The sequence below is a fragment of the Volvox carteri genome (assembly GCF_000143455.1).
Source record: "Volvox carteri f. nagariensis unplaced genomic scaffold VOLCAscaffold_16, whole genome shotgun sequence".
NCBI classification, from domain to species: Eukaryota; Viridiplantae; Chlorophyta; class Chlorophyceae; order Chlamydomonadales; family Volvocaceae; genus Volvox; species Volvox carteri.
This window is the reverse complement of record NW_003307559.1, coordinates 511,316-531,299: the sequence shown is the minus strand read 5'-3', so window position 1 is coordinate 531,299 and position 19,984 is coordinate 511,316. Positions and strand designations below refer to the sequence as shown.

At 57.0% G+C, this 19,984-nt stretch overlaps 2 protein-coding genes across 2 annotated transcripts in view; one reads left to right on the top strand and one right to left on the bottom strand.

Annotated features, from left to right (window-relative positions):
- Window positions 1-3,109, top strand: part of VOLCADRAFT_59885 (uncharacterized protein) — a gene marked incomplete at both ends in the record, with an annotated part of 5,229 nt that extends 2,120 nt beyond the window's left edge. The window contains 6 exons of the mRNA XM_002949889.1: window positions 184-411; window positions 831-992; window positions 1,269-1,457; window positions 1,843-1,926; window positions 2,101-2,241; window positions 2,813-3,109. Coding sequence (XP_002949935.1) covers window positions 184-411; window positions 831-992; window positions 1,269-1,457; window positions 1,843-1,926; window positions 2,101-2,241; window positions 2,813-3,109 — 1,101 coding nt within the window. The remainder of the gene's footprint in view (window positions 1-183; window positions 412-830; window positions 993-1,268; window positions 1,458-1,842; window positions 1,927-2,100; window positions 2,242-2,812) is intronic.
- A 6,873-nt stretch (window positions 3,110-9,982) lies between these two features.
- On the bottom strand, window positions 9,983-19,042 carry VOLCADRAFT_90258 (uncharacterized protein; the record flags this gene model as incomplete). Its single annotated transcript, XM_002949787.1, has 13 exons — window positions 9,983-9,996; window positions 12,658-12,778; window positions 12,970-13,061; window positions 13,237-13,378; window positions 14,200-14,369; window positions 15,079-15,412; window positions 15,598-15,795; window positions 16,047-16,151; window positions 16,896-17,045; window positions 17,257-17,362; window positions 17,517-17,598; window positions 18,274-18,286; window positions 19,019-19,042. 13 exons carry the CDS (start codon window positions 19,040-19,042, stop codon window positions 9,983-9,985), a joined length of 1,551 nt encoding a protein of 516 aa, XP_002949833.1.
- Between the last annotated feature and the right edge of the window lie 942 nt (window positions 19,043-19,984).

Sequence of the window (19,984 nt, the reverse complement as noted above, 5' to 3'; positions counted from 1 at the left end):
TCCCCCCCCATTATATATATGTATATATACATATATACATATATATAATGCACATGTGTAAATATGTATAATGTACCTCCCTTCACCTCAACCCTCATTACCCCCTCGTCCCTGTTCCCCTCATCCCCACCCCGACCCCCACACGGCCCTCCTCTAAATAACACCTGGCCGCGTGGAACCCAGATCCCGATCTACGACTTCCGTACCTCCCGCCGCGTTGGCTACCGGTCTCAGCCCGTTCCGGAGGCCCGTGTGGTGCTGGTGGAGGGTATTTATGCACTCAGCGAGCGGCTCCGTCCGCTGATGGACCTCCGCGTCTCCATCACCGGCGGAGTGCATTTCGACTTGGTGAAACGAGTGATGCGGGACATTCAGAGGTCGGGACAAGGGCCGGAGGAGATCATCCAGCAGGTGGGGAGGGAGGTCTGTCTGTCCGTCCGTGTGTGTTTCAATGAACTGAGGCGCGCGAGGAGAACTGAATGTGGGGAGTAGGCCGGGGGGGGGGGGAAGCGGGGAGAAATTCATCAAGGGCAAATGATAGCAGGTTTAGGGGTTGGTTGGAGAAGTGGTGAAGAGGGGACGAAGGAGAAGAAGGGAAGAGAGAGAGAAGGTAGGAAGGCGGGAAACAGCGAAGAGGGGACGAACAGCGACCGAACCGGAATGTGCCTCTGGAGGAAGGGATGGTGGCAGTTTGTGTTTTGCAGTACTTCTCTCGTATCACGTACATCTCAGACCCTAATCATTCCCCCACTACCCCGCTTTTCCTCCTCCTTCCTCCCCTTCCTCCTCCTTCCTCCCCTTCCAAACACCCCTCTCACACGGTTACACAGATTACCGACACGGTATACCCCATGTATAAGGCCTTTATCGAGCCCGACCTTCAGACTGCCCACCTGCGGGTGGTCAACTCGTTCAACCCATTTTCCGGTTTCATGAACGCGACATACATCCTGAAGTCAAAGAGGGTGCCCACGTTGGAGACCGTCACCCGGGTGCTGGAGGTGAGGGCTGGAGAGGAGGAGGGCGGCCGGGGAGGCTGTAGGGTTTAAAAGAATACGGCACTGTTCAGGGGCGGGGGTGTCGGAGATTGAGGCGCCCACGCACACATACGTACATGTATACAAACATAAGATCACATAGAATATTATAATAAATAGATATATTGTGCTATATATAGGCAGATAAACAGACAAACGCCTCGACGTTTTAAACATTTCACTCCGCGGGCACCTCTGCCCCGTACACCTTGTGTCCGTACGGTACTGCAGTCGTACGGCCAGGTGAGCCAGCGTCGCGAGGTGGACATTTACGACATCTATCTGTTGCCGCCCAACGAGGATCCGGAGACATGTCAGAGCTGGTTGCGGATGAGAAACAGGGACGGGCGCTACAGCCTGATGTTTGAGGAGTGGGTTTCGGAGGGCCCCTTTATCATCTCGCCACGGATCTCCTTCGAGGTACGGCTGGCTGGGTTGGGGGTGAGGATTGGGGGGTTCTGGTACACAAGGCAGGTCAAGGCCATGTGGGTCAGGTTTTTCCTCTTCCACTCCTTCCTCCCTCGGAAATCTGTGTCATTGTCCTGTTCCAACCTGAACCCCTTTCTGCTGCTTTGCATTCAGCCGGAGTAGGTAGCGGAATAGATGAAGGAATTATGGGCGAATGAATGAACGAATGATCGTTTACAATGATGGTTTACAGTTGCAATCCGACCGGATTACAGACTGGTGTTTGGGCCGCCACTCCGGCGTCCCCCCAAATAACCCAAACAGTGCAGCATGGGCCAGGAGTTGAAGAAAGCCATTTTTACACTTGTACGGGCGGTACTGCTAACTGCATCTGCAGGTGGGCGTGCGCATCCTCGGAGGCCTTATGGCCCTGGGTTACGAAATCGGCACCATCATGAAACGAACATCCACCATCCTGGCTGTCGGGCCGGCGCCAGCCTCAGCGCCAGGCTCGGCGACTGCCGCCGCCGCCGCTGCTGCCGCCACTGAAAACGGTGGCGAAAGCGGAGGCGGAGGCTCCGCCGCCGCTGGCGCCATCGCGGCGGCGGCTCCGGCGCTGCCTTCGCCCTCGGCCGCTACCGCTGCGGCGGCGGAGGAGCTCCTCGTCAAGCTGGACGACGTGGGCGGTTTGGGTCGGTTCGTACAAATTCTCGGCAGGGACCGCGAGCGGGTGGCTGCGCTGGGACGAGATCTGGGTTTGGAAGGGACTTACATTCCCCGGTCGTACATTGAGCAGGTGACACGGCGTGTCAGTTGCACGTTGGGAAAAGGGGCGAGAGGGTAACCTCGAATGGGAGGGGTGGGGAGGGGCGGAGGGAACCAAACTATTCCGGAACATAAGGGAGGGGGGAAGGGGGGAGAGGTAGTGGGTGAAGAGCAACGTCGGACCGGTTCCGGATTCCGACGCGTGTGTGTGGAGGGGTGAGGCGGGTGTAGTTGTATATATCCAGGCAGCACATATATAACACACATGGGCAGTTCCAACTGCCGGCATCCACCGCACCGACTGCGCGAGTTGTGGGTTGGGTGGTAGAAGAAGATTTAGCTGCTAAAGGAGAATCGCTGACACCCCCCCCCCCCCAACAACAGCCTGTAGCCACTCGCTGACAACCAAAGGACCGAGCCGCACCACCAGGGCATCAGGACCACCAATGACATCACCAGTAATGTACCTATACCAGGACCCCTGACACTGCTTGCTCTGGTGCAGCAGAAATGGCTGTTTCCGTGCTTAACCCTAACCGTCCCCACCCTTCACCCCCTTTTTCCCGCCCTATTGCCCCCCGCTTCTCTCCCCCTTGCGACAGGTCCAACTGGAGCGGTTGACAGCGGAGTTCCAAACGGTGACTGAGGACTGGAAGAAGAAATTCAGCACACGCAGGTGCGGTTGTATGATGTTGTTACAGGGTGGTATAGCTTCACCAGAGGCCCCCTTTCCCGAGGCAGTTCCCTGCTCTCCCCTGCGAGAGGGGCACCCTAATCCATATTCACCCCATCCGATTTCAGAATGTATTCGTTGGGTTCAGCAACTCACCACCAGCATCCAACCAAATATAGCGGATGAACGGCGCCACAACTTAGATCCTGGTCAGCTCGCAAGTTGATATAATCACGTCCTACACCGTCCATAAGATGGGGGGCCACCTCCCATTTCAACACCTCTCACACGCCCGAGGGGTCGGCAGGCGGATTTGAACCCGGAGCCTCCGGAGCAGAAGTCGGGCCTTAACTTCTGCCAGCCACCTGCCTGTGGTTGTATGTATGTATGTACGTACGTATACCTTCCCCTGTATTACCCGCCTTCTTTCCCCTCCTCCCGCCCGCTCTTGTTGCTGGCCTCTTGCCCCTCTTTCCCACCTTCCCTCCCACCTTTCCCTCCCCATTTCCCTTTCCTCTTCCTCTTCAGCGGCGAGGTGGTGATGCCGGACAGCGTGTCGGGTTTGACGAGCCCCCGCGTCTCCAACGTGGGGAACTCTCTGGGGTTCAGGTAAGGAGGCACACCCCGCCCGCCCCACCTCACACCAACACAGCCATTTGCTAACCCCACCTTTATCGTTGCGGCTTTGGACGTCGGCAATTGATTCAGTTGCTTTCCGTTGGCTTATGGCTCTACTCTCGCCGGGCTCACCTCCTTGAGCCCTGCCGTGTGCTAAGTATGCCATGCCCATCCCGAGTGATGCATCGAGGCGTGCAGGTTCGTTCATTGCTAGTAGGTTTACGTGTCGTCCGACGAGCCTCTTTAGGCACCGCCCCGGCGTCCCGTTACACTTCAGCGCCTCTGTCCCTGTTCCCGCCTTTTCAATACACACATCTCCCCTTTCCCCACTCGTAGTCGGTCCATTGCCTACCAAGGCGGCCAGGTCACTCCTGCACTGTCCACGTCAGCGCCCGTGTCAAACCCGTTACTCATACCCGCACCGCAAAGTGAGTGTGGGGGGGTGGTTGGGATGGTTGGGGGAAGGGAGTGGGATGGTGGGTGGGATTGAGGTGGTGGGGTTAAAGATTTGAGGGAGTGCGGGGAGCGAAGCTTTTTATGGGAGGAAGAGAGAGGAACGGGTTAGGAGGCGTAGACAGCTCGTGCCGTGTGTGGGGGGGGGGGAGAAGAAGGGGGAGGGGGGAAAAGAGGGCTCGGTGTTCGCGTCGTACCTTGTTCGTTTGTATTGACAACCTGCTTTTGTCTCCAGTCCCTAACTATTGCGGGGGCCCGTCCTCTTTCCTCCCCCTCTTTCCCTTTTTGTTCCCCCAGGTGCCAACAGCCGTCCGGGAAGTCGTGTGGGCAGTGTGCAGCCTCCCAATGGGGGCCTGCTGTCGCAACATCTGGCAGCCGCAGCGGCGGCAGGGGGCGCTACGCCACACAACCACAACCACAATGGTGGGTGGCATGTGTTGGTGTTTGGTGGGTGTGTTGGAGGGGTTGGGGTTGGGGGGAATGAATGAGAACGTGGGGTGGAGGGAGCTTTGGGATTGCGGAGAGAGTTCTGCGGTATGGCCCCGTGCTAGGGGTTGCATGGTGTGCTTTTGCGTTTGTACCCTATGTGGGTGGGGGGATGTAGGGAAGAGGGCGGGGAAATGAGGGTGGGGAAAACGAGAGCGGGGCAAAGTCAGTATGCCCCGCCGTGTGCTATTGCTGCACAGAGCTTGTGATGGCCCGGGGTGTTACCTCGTGACCCCCTGCTCCTGTGCTTATATACTTTCCCCTTGTACATCCAAATATCCGCTCATGTGGTGCGAACCCCTCTTCCCTCCCCGCCGCCGCCATGCCACCGCCATGCTACAGGTCTGGGCGCCCTCAACATCCCGCCGGCCAGCTCCCCAAGTCCGGACAACAACCGCTCCGTTAAGATCCTGGCCGAGCTGCAGGAGCGGCTGGAGGAGATGGGGGGCAGCAGTACGGAGCAAATCAGCACCCTGCAGGTGGGCGCCCTTGGGTATGGGTAATATGGGTAAATATGGGTTTCTTGGGCGCGGGGAAGAGGTGTGGGTGCTGCATGACGGGGAGGGGGTGGGGAAGGGGGCCATGATGACCTTGGGGGTTGAGAGGGGGTGTAGCGGGTGGGTGGGTGGGTGGGTGGTAGAGAGGATGGATGGCACAAGCGAACTCAGGGGGTCGGGGAGGGGGTGTGAGGTGCGAGTGGAGGCAAGTGAACACTCCCCTCGTGTCTTGGGCACCACATCACCCAGGAATACACACCAGCACCACCGTGTTGTCAAGTTGCCCCGATGCATGTGACTTCCCCTCCTGTAACCCCCTCTTCACCTCCCCCGTTATGACGACCTGGGAATGAATGTCTCTTCCACTGACCACCCTGCCCGCCTGCCCCACCCTGTACACCCTGCCCACAATACCCCACAGCAGACCGCAGTACAATAGAACAGAACACAACACTCCCTCGTTTTTCTACTTCCCATCTTCGTATTGCATTGACTATCAGCGCATGACACTGAGATTTTGACGTTGTCGTGCCTGCCTGACCACCTGACCCGCCTGTCGTATGGGCTTCAATATGTACTGCGGTGCATGTACGACAACATCTCCGTAGACCCAACTGGACGCCATGGTGGAGCAGGTGCGCTGAGGAGCGGGATGCTTGGCTGGGCCCTGTTCTTGCATGTTTTTCTGCCTATTATGGCTTTTTCGTGTTATGCATGTATGCGTGTATGCACGTATGTATGCATGCATGCATGTGTTTTGAGGGGCCCTGGAGGGTACGTGAGGAGATCTGCGGGTTGGGTCACCATGATTATCTCTTTAAACCTGTGGGTCCAGTCTTGACTGGGGCCAGCTGGAGTTCCTTTCCATCAACTTCATCCTCCGACTCGCTCTCATATATTGTCCTTGTCTCGTCATTCTGAACCTCTTGAGTACTCTTCCTATTTCGTCGCCCTATACTCCCTTCTCATTGTCGTACTGCCCAACCCTTTCCCCCTCCTCCCCACCATACACACCCTTTTCTTTCACCGTACATATACAGCACCGGGAAACCAACAGTCAATTAGCGCAACTCGCCGCAGCCACCTCTCAGCTGGCGGCGAATCTGCAAGCCACCCTGGCAGCGGCAGCGGCGGCTGGGGCACCTTCTTCCTCCTCCTCAGCAGCAGCAGGAGCAGCTGCCACCGCTGCAGCTGCAGGCTCGCAGCGGCCCTCCACCTCTGTCGTCGGCGTTGGTGGTGCTGGTCCGCAGTCGTTGTTGGATTTGCTGATGACGACGACTGCTGGTTCCACCCTTGCGGCGGGTTTGACGCTGGGCGTGGCAGTAGCGGTGGGGGTTGCCATTGGCCGGGCAGTAAGTGGAAAGCGCTGAGCAAGCGGAGGTCGTGGAGGTCGAGGAGGGAAGTTGGGGGATAACAGAGGGACACCAAGTTACAAGTTCTCCGCACACACACGTGCGGGGGTTTCCGTAAGAGCCTGAGGGGGAGGTGGCGCTATGGACGGTAGATCGGTATTAATAATGCGGGCACCTTTTGGAGGACGGGTAAGAGGAGAGCGTTCTCTCCTTATTCCTCAACGTTCTCATTTTGTTTCCTCTTTTTTCCCTGACCGGCGTCGTGTTCCTTTACCAGCCCTCCTCTCCATTGCTCAGCGGTGCACTGGAGCGGAATGGCTGCATGGAATGGGAGGAACGGGGGGAGCAGGAGTGTGTGAGTTGGGCAATGGATTTGGGTGGGGTGCGGGCTGGGCCGAGCTTTCGGGGGCCGGCCGGCGCCTTTGGTGATGAAGATGGTGAAAGAGAATCCTGGCGGGAGACAAAGACGGACGAGGGCGCTTATGGGGATGCGAACAGTGGGGACTAATTGGGAGAACCGTCCGCGCGTGTGTATTTAAATTAGAGGGATGTGACGGATGCAGCGAACGCGAAATAACTGTGCAGGATGTATATCTTGAGAGATACTGTTCAACATATTAAGAGTATGTAAGAGAGGGGATGGTAGGAAGGAGGTGGGAAAGGGAGAGAGAGAGGGAGAGAGAGCGGGCGAGCAGGAGGGAGAGAGATGGGGAGCACATCCGGGTCCAGGGGACGGCCGCTTCTTTCTTCTGATGGGCTGTGCATTTTCGAGAGACGTTTTGAGAGAGGGACGGATCCGCAGGCGTTCATGAGGAGGAAGGAAGGGGGATAAGGGAGGGACAGGGCAGGGTGGGGGGAATGTCTTCCCCCCTCTCCTCCTGACAGCCCCCTTACCCTCACTCTTCTTCCCACCCGCTCCAGCTTCGTGACACACCACCCCAACCAGCATCCCCGACCCCAAAAGCATATGCCCTTTGCACATGCGCCCATCATTTCGACGAAACCCAGTTGCAGCATTAGGAGCGCTAGCAGCAGCAATGCCACCAAGAGCATCCTTCAGATACAGCAAATGTGTTGGGTAGTCCTGTCTGTACAGAGTGCGGTAGTTTGGTTGTCCTTCACATGCAATTGCAAACGCGAGCCAGGTCTGAAGATTTGGATCTCGGTTTGTTGCTGGTTGTTCGCTGAAGAGAGGGAGTGCCTTGGATTTACATGGGACAGGCTGTCTGGCCCGCAAGGGGGGCTCTACTACTTCCCCTCCTCTTCCTCCTGACCTCCTCCTGCTCCCCAAGGTACTTCCAACTTCGTTGCCTGCCTGCCCTAAGGCACTGGCTCTGAGGGCAGACCTTCAAACACTCTGGCGCCGCTGCTGCTGCTGCTGCTGCTGCTGGCCACAGCCCCCTGCTTGACTTCTGGTTCTCGTCTTTTTCCTCTCTTCTGCCGAGGTGTGGTTCACGCCTTCCGGCTCTTGCATTGACGCAGGATTTTGGCCAAAAACTGAGCAACACATGCATGTCCAGTGCGTTTCGTCGAGGCCGCTCGGGGACCTCGAGTTTCATCGTAGCTGCGTGCATAATTAAAAATAGCGTGTGCGTGTGAAAGTTCAGTCTAATAGCGACATCGTGGCATAGTTAGGAGAGAGTGTGTTGAGACGATACACTACGGCAATTGAGCGGTGTGGAAGACGAGCGATGTCTTGTCTCACAGGATGTGCGTCATGGTGAGACCCGATGTGGATTGGGGCTCATTGTGGGCCTTACGTATGTGGGGGTCACGCTGCGTCAGAGTTGTCAAGGAAAGCGACAAGGAGAGGGAAAACTGCAAGAAGCTGATGGGTATGCGCTGCGAGAGATGTGTGGTCTTGGATCCTCTAGAATCCTAAGGCAATGAGGAAAGACGTGCGGGGCAGAGAGGAAAGACGTGCGATAGCTGCGGTGTGTAGTGCCTTTGGCTCTCTCTCTCTCTCTCTGCCTTTTGGTTCAGGTGAAGATAGACGTGGGAGTAACCGCCCTAGGAGGGGGTGCCCGTACCCTTCTCACCCGACTCAGCCGCGATGAGGGCTCTCGCGCATTCAGTTGCGTGCTGCCCGCCTGCCTGCTTGCCTGCCTGCCTGAATGGCCTGGAGAAGTCATCGCAGCTCTGCACTGGCTGAGCTACGTGCCTTTTGCGGCAGAGTTCGTTTCGTGTGTGTCTTGTGGTCTCATTTGATATGCTCTGTGGTGCCGCCTGGAGAACAGGACATATCGGCTCAGCGTCAAGGCCGGGTTAGAGGGTCCCTTCCCTGCTGCTCCACCCCCAACAACATAACCACGACAATCATTACCGCCCGGACCGCCGTCCGGCGGCGGCTACCACTGTATTGCATTCCTAGTGACAGACCGAAACAATCGCGCTCAACCAGAAGGGGTATTGGGCTCTCCTTCGAAGGCTATGTATGTTTTGCACGAAGACGTTACCTAGTGCACATGTCGGAGGTGGGGAACTCTCATAACGGTCGGTACGGCACACCAAATCAGCTCCCTCTCGGGGCCCTTCGGAGCCGAGTCCAGGGGGGTTGACTTTGAGGGTTCGGGGGGCTCACAGAGCGCCCATGAGCCCACTTTAAAGAGAATGGTGTTAGCGGATTAAATCATCATGTAGGTTTTTCTTGCCATTGGGTGCTCAGGTCCTTACACGTACGAGTGTACAGAGCATGCCGCCTCGTGTCGAATCGCTTTATACCGCCTGTAAGGCGCCACCATGACTAATACAGCTAGCATTCCTAGCACGCCCCAAAGCTGTCGATACATCCCATTAATTGATATGTATTTGGGTTTGCGTTCGCCTTTCACGTTTTGCTGTCCTTTGATGTGTGATGATGTATCTGTCCATTTGCACGAGTGAGAAAACTGTTTGCTTTGTGTACGACATGTCCCAGACTCGACTCTTAACTAACAATTGGTCATGTAGGTGTATGTGCATGTGCATGTGTGTGCGCATTGTGCGTAGTGAACTTGTTGCCGAAGCACCAAGTAGAGGCCGTTCTGCCCTTCTTCGGGTTGCTGGTTCGGAAGAGGTTGTACAGGGACAGGGATGAGGGGATTGCTGGCGGACTGACACCTGTGGACAAATTAATGCCCCGTGGCTGCCGCCTTAACCCGCCAAAAAGACCACCATAACCGCGACCACGTCACTATCACTACTGCGGGCGCAACTCGTTCGTTTATTCGTCCCTCTGATTTGCCAACTGGCTGTGCTATTAAATCCTTCAGAAGTATCCTGCCCGATTCCCCCCTGCCTTCGTGAGGGGGTGCTCTCATCCTGATGGGGAGGGATGCAGAAATAGAGAGGTTTTTTCTCGAGTGATATCACCATTTTACGGTGTTTTGTTTCTTTTGTCACATCCGCTAAGACGTTACGACAGCCTACTTACCACAACTTCACCACTTCCATTCGTAACACATACACAAGGCATTGATGCGCGTTGTAGCATTGTTAATTAGATAATGTAGCACATATTTCCTTCCTACCTTTCTGCCTTAGCAACAGGCGGTAACCAGAGAGGCCACAGCGGCTAGTAGCTCTTGGCTTCCTCCCCCGGGGGCCCCCGGGCCCTGGGAAGGATTTGGCCTTCCCCGTTGTCGTACTTACTTAGCTCGTTACCCTGTCGTACTGGCTATCGTGCATAACTCAATTCATCTGTTATGCTCTAGTTCAGGCATGCAGCGCTGGTTGGCAAAGTAGGGCGAAGTGGTTGGGGACGAATCAAGCGCTGATCCCGACAGAAAAACAACGCGCGGACAAATGGGTCGCGAGATCGAGAGGCGGTGTAGCTGTTATGTTGTTAGCGTCTCACGTTCAGATATTGCGAGAGGAGAGAGGGCGTTGTGCGCATGTGTGCCTGTGTGCCTGTGTGTGTGTGTGTGTGTGTGTGTGTGCCTGTGTGTGTGTGTGTGTGTGTGTGTGTGCCTGTGTTCCCCACACACATGTACCCTGGCGGTGTGAGTCTCAGTTGCTGTCCTTTTCTTTTGCCTGCTCCTGCCGCCATTCCCCTCCTTTTGATCCTGTTACACCGCATCCACCGCATCGCCGGTATCGTGTCATCTTATGACGCTCTTGTAAAATATGTCTGTGTTGTATACCTTTTGGGGTCGTGTTTCCCTCCCGAAGATATAATGGGCCCATACCTGGAGAGCCCTGAGGGGGCCCAAGGCTGTCCGATTTTTGCAGACCTCATAAAGCGGACAAGAACTATTATCGTATCACAAAACATAACTGCAAAATGCCTGAGGCCAGGTGGTGACAGCCTTCCTAGTGGGCTTTATCATCAGAGTCGACTTCTTCCGTGTCTGAAGACATGAAGTGCGTGCGTGCATGTGTGCCGGAACTCGCAGCTGATATGGGTACCTCTTTTAGATTTACGGGAATGGCAATCACCACCCTGTGGGGTTGAGCTGTACATTCCCAATGGGCGCAATGCCAACTCCGCAGGTAACATGGGAGGCCCTGCTTGATCCACCGGAGGACCGCAGGTCAGTTTTTTGTCAGGACAAGCCACCCCGATGCAGCAGGTCAGGACAAGCCACCCCGATGCAGCAGGCAACACCAGTCTCATTCCAACCAGTAGAGATTCTTACCCACCACCCAAGCTGCCACCCAAGCCCTACCCCAAGGCCCATGGGTCATGATGCCTGTGTCTGCATTGGAAAAGGGAACATGACCAGCGGCTGAACTCGCGATGCGCTTGGAGGTGGATGAGCTACTGCGGGAGCGGCTTGTCAATGCTTTGGTCCGCTTCGTTGCCCCTTCCAGTGGTTGCTGCCCATCAGCACTTTGTCACGCTTTTTTCAAACACTGGTATTCAATACCGGTGTTTCCAGACAGGCACACACGGTGACATTAACCTTATCCCCCATTTCCTTTTTGGAGCGCTGAAAATGGACAGATAAGACGGACCGGTAGGTGAACAGACAGACAGACAGATTCGTATGGAGTCGTGCATTATCTTGCATTCCAAAGCAGATGCATGTGGGTAAAACGCGCGGCTTGTTCGATAGGGCTATCCACCTAGGGCCTTCCGAGGTTCCCCAGAGTTGGCCCCGTCATGCTTTTCTCCCGAACGACGGCCCCATTCCGTTAACATGGCGGGTCGTTGGTACTATTCCGCGCACAGTACTAGTACGAGTTCGCTGGAACGAAGAATAGACACACACACACATACATACATACATTGGATGCCGGTGGTGGGTGCGGAACCTAAGCGATCCACCGAAAAGTTGACTAGGGTGACTAGATGAGGGTGCCCCGAAATACCGGGGAAGGCAGGGTTTCGCAGGGTAGCTGCCACGGGTGAAGATATAATCCCCTGTTCCACACATCATACATATGTATATGTATGTATGTGAGTATACATATATAACATTAGAAAGATAAAGCCGATAAACAAGGCTCACCGCGCACCCCATCATCCACACCTATACAGCCTCTCACGCGCAACGTAAAGCTTCCGGCCACTTCAATCTGGTGCATGGACTGCTATTGCACTGCTATTATGCCGTACCGCGACGTGTGCGCAGGAGCGCGACATCACCCGTTTACCATTTTAAAGTCACCGTACGGCGAAAACACTCCACATATTGAAGGCCATCACAGCCGATTCCTCTACATTACGACACATCTTCAGTACGACACAGCATATTTTATCCTTGGAAAAATGCCAGCCCTGATCTTTTACCCCAGATAGCCACATCACAATTGAAAACAATAAGGCAAGAACCCAAGCTCTCGCGGGCCCCCTTGTACAGGCGCTGTACAAACGTACGCGAAGAATAGCTTGAAGGCTCAGTAAATAACTTTTCAGGAAAGGTGCTATAAAAAGCCATATTCGTGACAACGACAAGCGCGGCCCCACCAGAACATGGCCAGCAATAAATACGCTGAGTGAGATCGCAATTCCGCAGGGGTACGCACATGCACACGCGCACGCGCACGCACACGGGGCTCTACACCCTCACCCACTTCGACCCCAGCAGGGGCACTACGGCAATACCTGATTGCACTACTCCCTTGCTTTGCCCGTTTTGCAGCGAAAACGGGCCATGTTGTGGCTCACCCCTCAATCACTCGCCAGGCCACTGGCGCGACATGACAGACAGACAGACAGACAGATAGATAGATAAGAGATGACGAAACACGGTGGTGGGCCCCCGCGCGGGACCGCTGTCGGTTCTGAATACGCACCAGAGAGCTGCGTGTCTCGCGGCCGGCAGAAGAAAAGCCACCAATATGTGGCCATAGCCATCGCCTCCACAGTTACCCGCCACGGCCTTCCCCGGCCGTAGCATCCGTCTCCAATACCGCCGCCGCCGCCGCCGCCGCCGCCACCCCACCTGACGTGGATAGAGCGGCGGCGGAGGACGACGCGGCCTCATTCACCACCACGGCCAGGAAAGGAGGCCCCGCTACAGCCGCGACCGTCACCTGCGGCACAGACTGATCCCCAGTCAGCTGCTGCAGTGGCAGCGGCGGCGGCGGCGGCGCCACCGTTCCCCCAACTGCCGGTCTGCCAGTACCGCTGCGACCCGACACACTACCCCCTCCTCCACCCGCCTCCGATGCAGCTGCCCCCCAGCTTTCCAAACTCCCCCCACCGGCCGCCGCCGCTAAAGGCCGCAAATTGATACTCCCCAAACTCCCCCCACCGGCCACTGCTGCCAAGGATTGGCCCACATCAGCGCCACCTCCAGCAGCACCGCCCGCCGGCCCCCCAGCCCTGATCGCCATGTCCCTCTGGCTAGGTGAGGGCGACAAGTGAAGCGGGGAGAGGGTCTGGGGCGCCTGGTGGCTGCCCGCTCCCAGGCCCATGAGGCTGGAACCGCCTCCTCCACTTCCCGCGTGCTGCTGCTGTTGCTGCTTGGCGGCCAGGCCGGCACGGAAGGAACCGGCAGCTGCTGCTGCTCCACCACCACCTGCAGTTGCCGCTGCTGTTCCGGCTCCTTCGGATGTTCCGCCGCCGTTATTGTTGTTGATGATGGCTGAAGATGACGATGATGTGGTGGTAATGAGGGAGAGGTCGGTTGCCTCGCGGAGCGCGTCTGGGTGGATGAGCAGCTGTTGAGTGGGGAGGGGTGCGAGGGAGAGGAGGACGGGCAACTGGGTTGAAGAGAGGATCGGGAAAGCAAGGGCGGGGGGGGGGGAAAAGGGGAAAAGGGGAGGGTGGAGCGGCCCCTCCCAAGCACACACATACACGGGAACGCATTCATGTCATGTGGTTTGGCGCCTCCCTCGTATATGTGCGTATGTATGTGCGTATGATGTGTGGGACAGGAGGGCATATCTTCACCCGTGGCCGCTACCCTGCGAAACCCTGCCTTCCCCGGTATTTCGGGGGACCCTCATCTAGTCACCCTAGTCAACTTCTCAGTGGATCGCTCAGGTTCCGCATCCACCACCAGCATCCAACGAAATCTGCCGGATCGACGGCGGCCCAACTCCATTCCTGGTCGGCTCGCAGGTTAACTTTATCCCAGGTCACCACCGTCCATCGACTAGGGGCACTTTACCCTCGACCATCGGAAGGATTTTCGACCTTGACAGGTCTCGATCCCGGGATCTCCCGGGGGCACATGCATGTGCATATCTCTTGTGGACAGCAGCTCGATTCTGTGTCATGGCTTATACAAGTTACAAGTTACAAGTTACAAGTTACAAGTTACAAGTTACAAGTTACAAGTTACAAGTGCCGCACGAGTGCGGGGGGGTCCGTCAAAGCCGGGAGGCCATGGACTATACATATATTGAAAGTTGATTACACATATAGGAGTATTAGTGTGTACGGCGTCATTGGCCGCTCCCAAACTGCCACTTCATCAGCCCGAAGTACGCATGTTCGTACACCCATGTACGAATAGTCAAACAAGCGTCGTACTCACCCTAGATACTCGGCGGTCAAACTCATCGAATCGGTCAACCAACCGCCCGTCGTTGAGGGACCGTACTTTCTCCAGCAGTACCTTGGGCGAGGGCAGGGCGGCCAGGGCGCGGCGGCCCCGGAAGGGGCGCAACCCCTCCCGGAAAGGGGCACTGAGGGAGCGGCGAGGTCCTGCAGTAGTGCGGCAGTAGCAGTAGCAGTAATGGAAGCCGCAACCAGGAGGCGGTTTCAAGGTGGACGATGTGGAGGCGCCATATGCGCAGATCTAGCAATACGGGTACTGATGTACGGGGACTCCACCGGGTTCAGAGGAGTTCAGAGGGGCGCAGGTGGTGAGGTGAGGTGAGGGGGGCCCCGACCTCCCTCTGACGGCTGCTGGGGGACCACAGCCCCCGACACGGAAATGAGGACACACGCAACCCCTCCCATCCCTCCCATCCCTCCCATCCCTCCCATCCCTCCCATCCCTCCCATCCCTCCCATCCCCCCCCACCGCCACCGCCACCAGCACTCCCCAGCCCGGCAGTGAATTCCTTTGTCTGCATGTGCATGTGCATGTACATTTGTGCACGCATCGTTTCTACTCCCCAGCCCCATCCATAATCAAGTGCATGAATACAGACATACAAGTACAGACTTACAAGTACACACACACACACACACACACAGGAACGGTAAACCCACTTACCAGGTCCGGCGCCTCCCACCCTCGCTGGCCTGGCAGCGCCTCCCGAAGCGGACTTCTCCTCCTCCTCCTCCACCCAGAGATCTGGATCGAGGAGCCGGTCCTCCTCCTCCTCCTCCTCCTCCTCCTCCGCTCGCCCCTGTCCCGTCCCCTCCCCTCCCTTCCCTTTCCCCACCGCGGGACCCTCACCCCCACCTCCACCCCCACCACCCCCAACCCCCGGACGGGGACGACTGTCCTTCCCAACAGTGCCCTCCTTTTCAGCGCCCACCCCACTGGTGGTGGTCGCAGTGTTGTTGTTGTTGTTGGTGGTGGTGGTGGTCGCAGTGGTGGTGGCGGTGGTGGTGTCCGGCCCGCGGCAGTCCGCCGACCCGAACCCGTGCATGTGCGCCAGGGAGTCCTGGAGCCGCAGAATGAGGGCGGGGGTGTCCTCTGCGCGCAGCCCCAGGCGCCGCAGCAAGTAGGCGCACGTACCCCCGTTGAACAGCACGGTGATGAAGACGAGGTAGAAGGTGCACGTCTTCATGACCTGCGTGCACGCGTGTGTGTGCGAGGGCGTGTGCGTGTGTGTTTTGATAGCAGGGTTGTAAAAAGGGTTGTGGAGGGGTGGGGCATGCAGGTGGGAATGCCGTGGACAGGCACGCCAGGACGCGTCCAGGACAAGTAACCGTTTCCCCCTTCCCGGCGTTTTTATTCAACAACCTTGTGTCGTACCTTGCCGTACTGTCCAAACCGCTCGTCCGCCTCCACTGACAACGCGAAGGCCATGGCCCCGCGCAAACCGCTCCACCACAACATGAACTGCTGCGCGGGTGAGATATGTCGCTCGATGGGACGGAGCCAGTTGACTAATGCCGTACAGGGCAGGATGTTGGCGGCTCGAGACACGGCCAGGGCGATCAAGCTGAGGGCCTGGGCGGGTCGGCGGGCGTTGGGGGGTGTTGGGGGGGCCTTAGGGTTTTTTGTTGTTGCGATTTCCTCGGTTGTTCTTTTCCCCATCTCCTCCGGCCCCCCTTCCGAGCTCAGAGCTCAAGAGTTCACCTCACCCCATAATCCGTATGGCGCCCCACACAACACAACACAACACAATTTCCAGACCACTGTCCTCTTCACACACACACACACACCTCCTACCGACCCCCCCCCAGCTCAGCTCCTCCCACCGTGTATCCCAGGATATTGAATTCCTCGTCCTGCAGGAACATGGTAGTGCCGATGTAACAAAACACAAATAGCTCAAACAGCCCCGCAAGAGTCTTGAACAGCGTCTGGAGGGGCAGGATGTTGAAAACATGGGGTGGGGCTTGGTTTGAGGGGGCCGGGACGAGGCGGGAAGAAAGGAGACTTTCAAACGTTTCACGTCCCTTTAATACAAATCAAGTGATATTGTTAAATGATTATATGTATATGTATATGTGTGTGTGTATATATATGTACGGGAGAGAACTTAGGGGGTATTTCCGTTGGGGCTGGGCAGCAGCCCCTGTGGCCAGTGTCAGGCCCGGTCAGATACCTGTGACATTCACACACACACACACACACACACACACACACACACACACACACACACACACACACACACCAAAACACAAACCCGCACCCTCACGACGTGCACGCCGCCGGGGAAACTGCGGAGGCAACGTCCAAAGTTGGCTGGCATCAGGGCGCGTACACATACACGTACGCACAAGACCCATATTTGCCGTCCATGTCGATTCAGCAATATCTCTTCTTCCCCCGCTCGACCCATAAGTAGATATGTACGAACAAGCTCCTCTTTCCCGTCGTACACATGTTCAATCAGTGTCCGCCCCCCACCTGCTACTGCTGATATGGACAACTCTAACCCTGTCTGTCATTCGACCGTGCCGGGTCACGTGACCGGTACGACAAAACACACGCAGACATACATACGTGCACAGACGCACACGCATGCCCCTCCCCTTCCCCCCGTGCCTCCTCCCCCGTGCCTCCTCCCCCCACGCCACACACACACACACACATTGACCCACCTCAATCTTATGCTGCGCCGCTTCACTGAGATTTGGTCTGACGTACATGTTCATGACCATACCGTTAACCACAACCGCCACAATGCCGCTGCAACGGGCAGCATCCGCCACCAAGTAACTGCCGTACGCGAACACGACGGCGAGACCAACCTGCCGTACAGATAAGCCACGTGTTTTACATAATGGTTGAATGGGTCGGGGTGGGTATAGGGCGAGGGGTATTTGTTTGCCTGTATGTCTGTATCAGCGCATGAACATACACACAGACACACACACATATATACATACACATATACATATACATACACACACGGACATACAGACATACGTAGCGCACATACATACACATACACAGACGCACTTCGAAGGTGCTGTTCGATCCGGGGGTGTTCACCTCCGCCATACCCGTGGATCCAGAATCCAACCTGCCCTGGATCAACACGGGGCCGGAATAGAAGTACCGTGACCTGCGACCCGCCGGCAGTTTGGTCAGTTAGTTCGTTTAATGGTTGGTTGGCAGTGTCCGTACTTAACAGAACACCGTTCACATTCCGTTGTAACGACCGTGAAGACGTGGGTGGGTACGGAGTTCTCCCCCTTTCCCCCTCCCCCCCAAAGCACCTGAATATCGTGGCTGCCAGGAGTCCGATCAGCAGGCCAATGGCGGTCGAGCCCAGGAAGATACCGACAAACATACCGATACCTGGGGTGGGGGTGGGGGAAAAGACGAACCACGAACGAGTGAAGCTGCTGGCAAGGACAGAGTGTTCAAGAAGCAGAACTGACCAATAAGCGGTTTTGAAGGAACCGACCTCGGGATGATGTAGTGATGACGACCGCGGAAACCTACCTACCTACCTACCTAGCCGCCAAGACTAAAATAAGAGCAGAAGAAAAGCAATAGAGCCAACCCTAAGAAAGAAAGGTTGGTGTAGAGGCGGCGGAAAACTAGTAAGGAACTGATGACGTGAGCTGGAATAAAGTTTGCCTTCGGGGGCGGGGCCCAGCCTACCCCCGCCCACACTCTCCTTCTCAACCCAAAGACAGACATACGGACATACATATACACACAGTCTCTCTACAACTGAACATGGAACTCAGTCCTCTTCCCCCTACTCCTCGGCAGTAGACCTTCCCCATGTCCCGTAGAACATCATTAACCGCAAAATAAATGCCAAGGCAATTTTGAGATTATGGTCCCATTATGGTAAAATTATAGAACAAGCTCGTCTAAAAAGGGGAGATGTACGACTGCTGTTCCAGTAATGTGCGAATGGGTGGTTCAGCAGCTGCTGCTTATCAGGTCGTCAGCCTAACGGCGACGAAGCCACCACTCACAACCGAGTTCAACCCCACCTCCCCCAACCTCACCCCGCACCGCGCGATGCGCTCTAGCAGCAGCAGATTAGGCAGCGAGAGGAGGTGGTAGAGAAACCAAAGCTCAAGGGCGAGACCCAGGCACGGGATCCTTGCCGCCCATATCTCAAAAAGCTACTCGGGAGCCTCATCGCCACAACCCAGTGAACCGCCGGACACCCGCCGGACCCCCCAGGTTAGTGACGAATCCGCAAGGTACGGCAGCAGCAGCAGCAGCAGCAGCAGCAGACCTAACTTCTATAACACATACATATCCTGGAGGTGGGTGCCACACCACGGCATCCACCCCCACCGTCCCCGGACACCTCAGAACGCAGTAGCGCGGGAGGTATTGTTGGTGGCAGTAGCGGCTGCAACAACACGGCTGACCCCCCCCAGCAGTGATGGAAGCAGTTGTTAGCGCTGCCGGTACGAACGGGGGGAAAGACGAACCACGAACGAGTGAAGCTGCTGCCAAGGAAAGAGAACACGAACGGGGGGGGCCGAGCGGCCCCGCTGATAAGAGTGTGTGGCCACGGAGCCCACAGAGGCTCTGGGTTACGGCAGGACGCCGGCAGCAACAGCGGGTCAGCCTTGCATTCCGGCCACCACCTTAGCCTGCCCTGCATGGCGCCTGCAGGCTGCCCTGCCCTGCCCTGCCCCGGCCGGCGCGGTCTGCTTGTTGAAGCTCTTGTCCTTCCCTGCTTGGTCCCACATGTTTGGCACAGAGCACTACTGCTATCTTCATTCCTGCCACGCATGCCCACCCGTTTTGGGGCCGCAGCAGCCATTGTATTGCATTCCGGCTGCATCCACCGGCAGTGTTGTGTCCACCGGGATTTTATACTTTACTTTCTTTATTTGGTGACTCTTCTGTAATCCGACCTCCATGCGGGACAAACCCGTGACCCTGGCAGCCCTCGCGGCTCTGTACGGCAGCTTCAACCCGCAGCCTGGTGAAGACAACTAACAACAATATCCGGAGGAGGAGGAGGAGGAGCAACATCAGCGGCAGCGGGGGGTAACTGAGCCGGCTGCAGAGAAGACGGAAGGGGAGGAGGGAGGCTGCCGTAGTGCCGCCAGCACCACTGCCGCCAAGGACACAAGCGATGGGTATGATTACCGACCGGGCCGATTGGGTGGTGTCTATCCGGGGCGACGTAAGCAGTCCCGGCGGCACACACCTCACGGCTCCCCTGGCGACACAGCTGCAGTGTGGGCCTATTGAGGAGAGGGGAAGACGCCTGGTGGCTGACTTCACGTGGGAGGCGGCAGATCCGCCCTCCGGACTCAGACCTGTTGCAACCGGCCCATCGGAAAATTATTCCCAGGGCGACCCAGGCCCGCTTATGGTCCAGTGTATGACGGAAGAAGCAAGCTCAACAGGTGCAGGCGCCCCAGCGGGCCCCAGTCAGAGGCGGCGGATCGCGGACTTCTCCACGCAGGCCGACGGGACCACGGACCACAGGTGGGGCCCACGCTGAACCGAACGCGCCGGGGGACGAGGACCAAACACAGGCGTGAAACACGGGATAGGGGTGATAGCAGCCGCGGTAGCTGTGGTGGTAGCGGCACCGATAGTAATCCCCCTTGCAGCGAGCCCGCGCCCCGGCCGTGGTGCACTTCCGAGCACACTCGTTCTCCTCCTCCCGGTACTGTGGGACATCCCGCTGGGGAACCGGGATACTGTGAGACCGTTGGACCAACCGATCCTAACGGTTACAGAAGAGGCG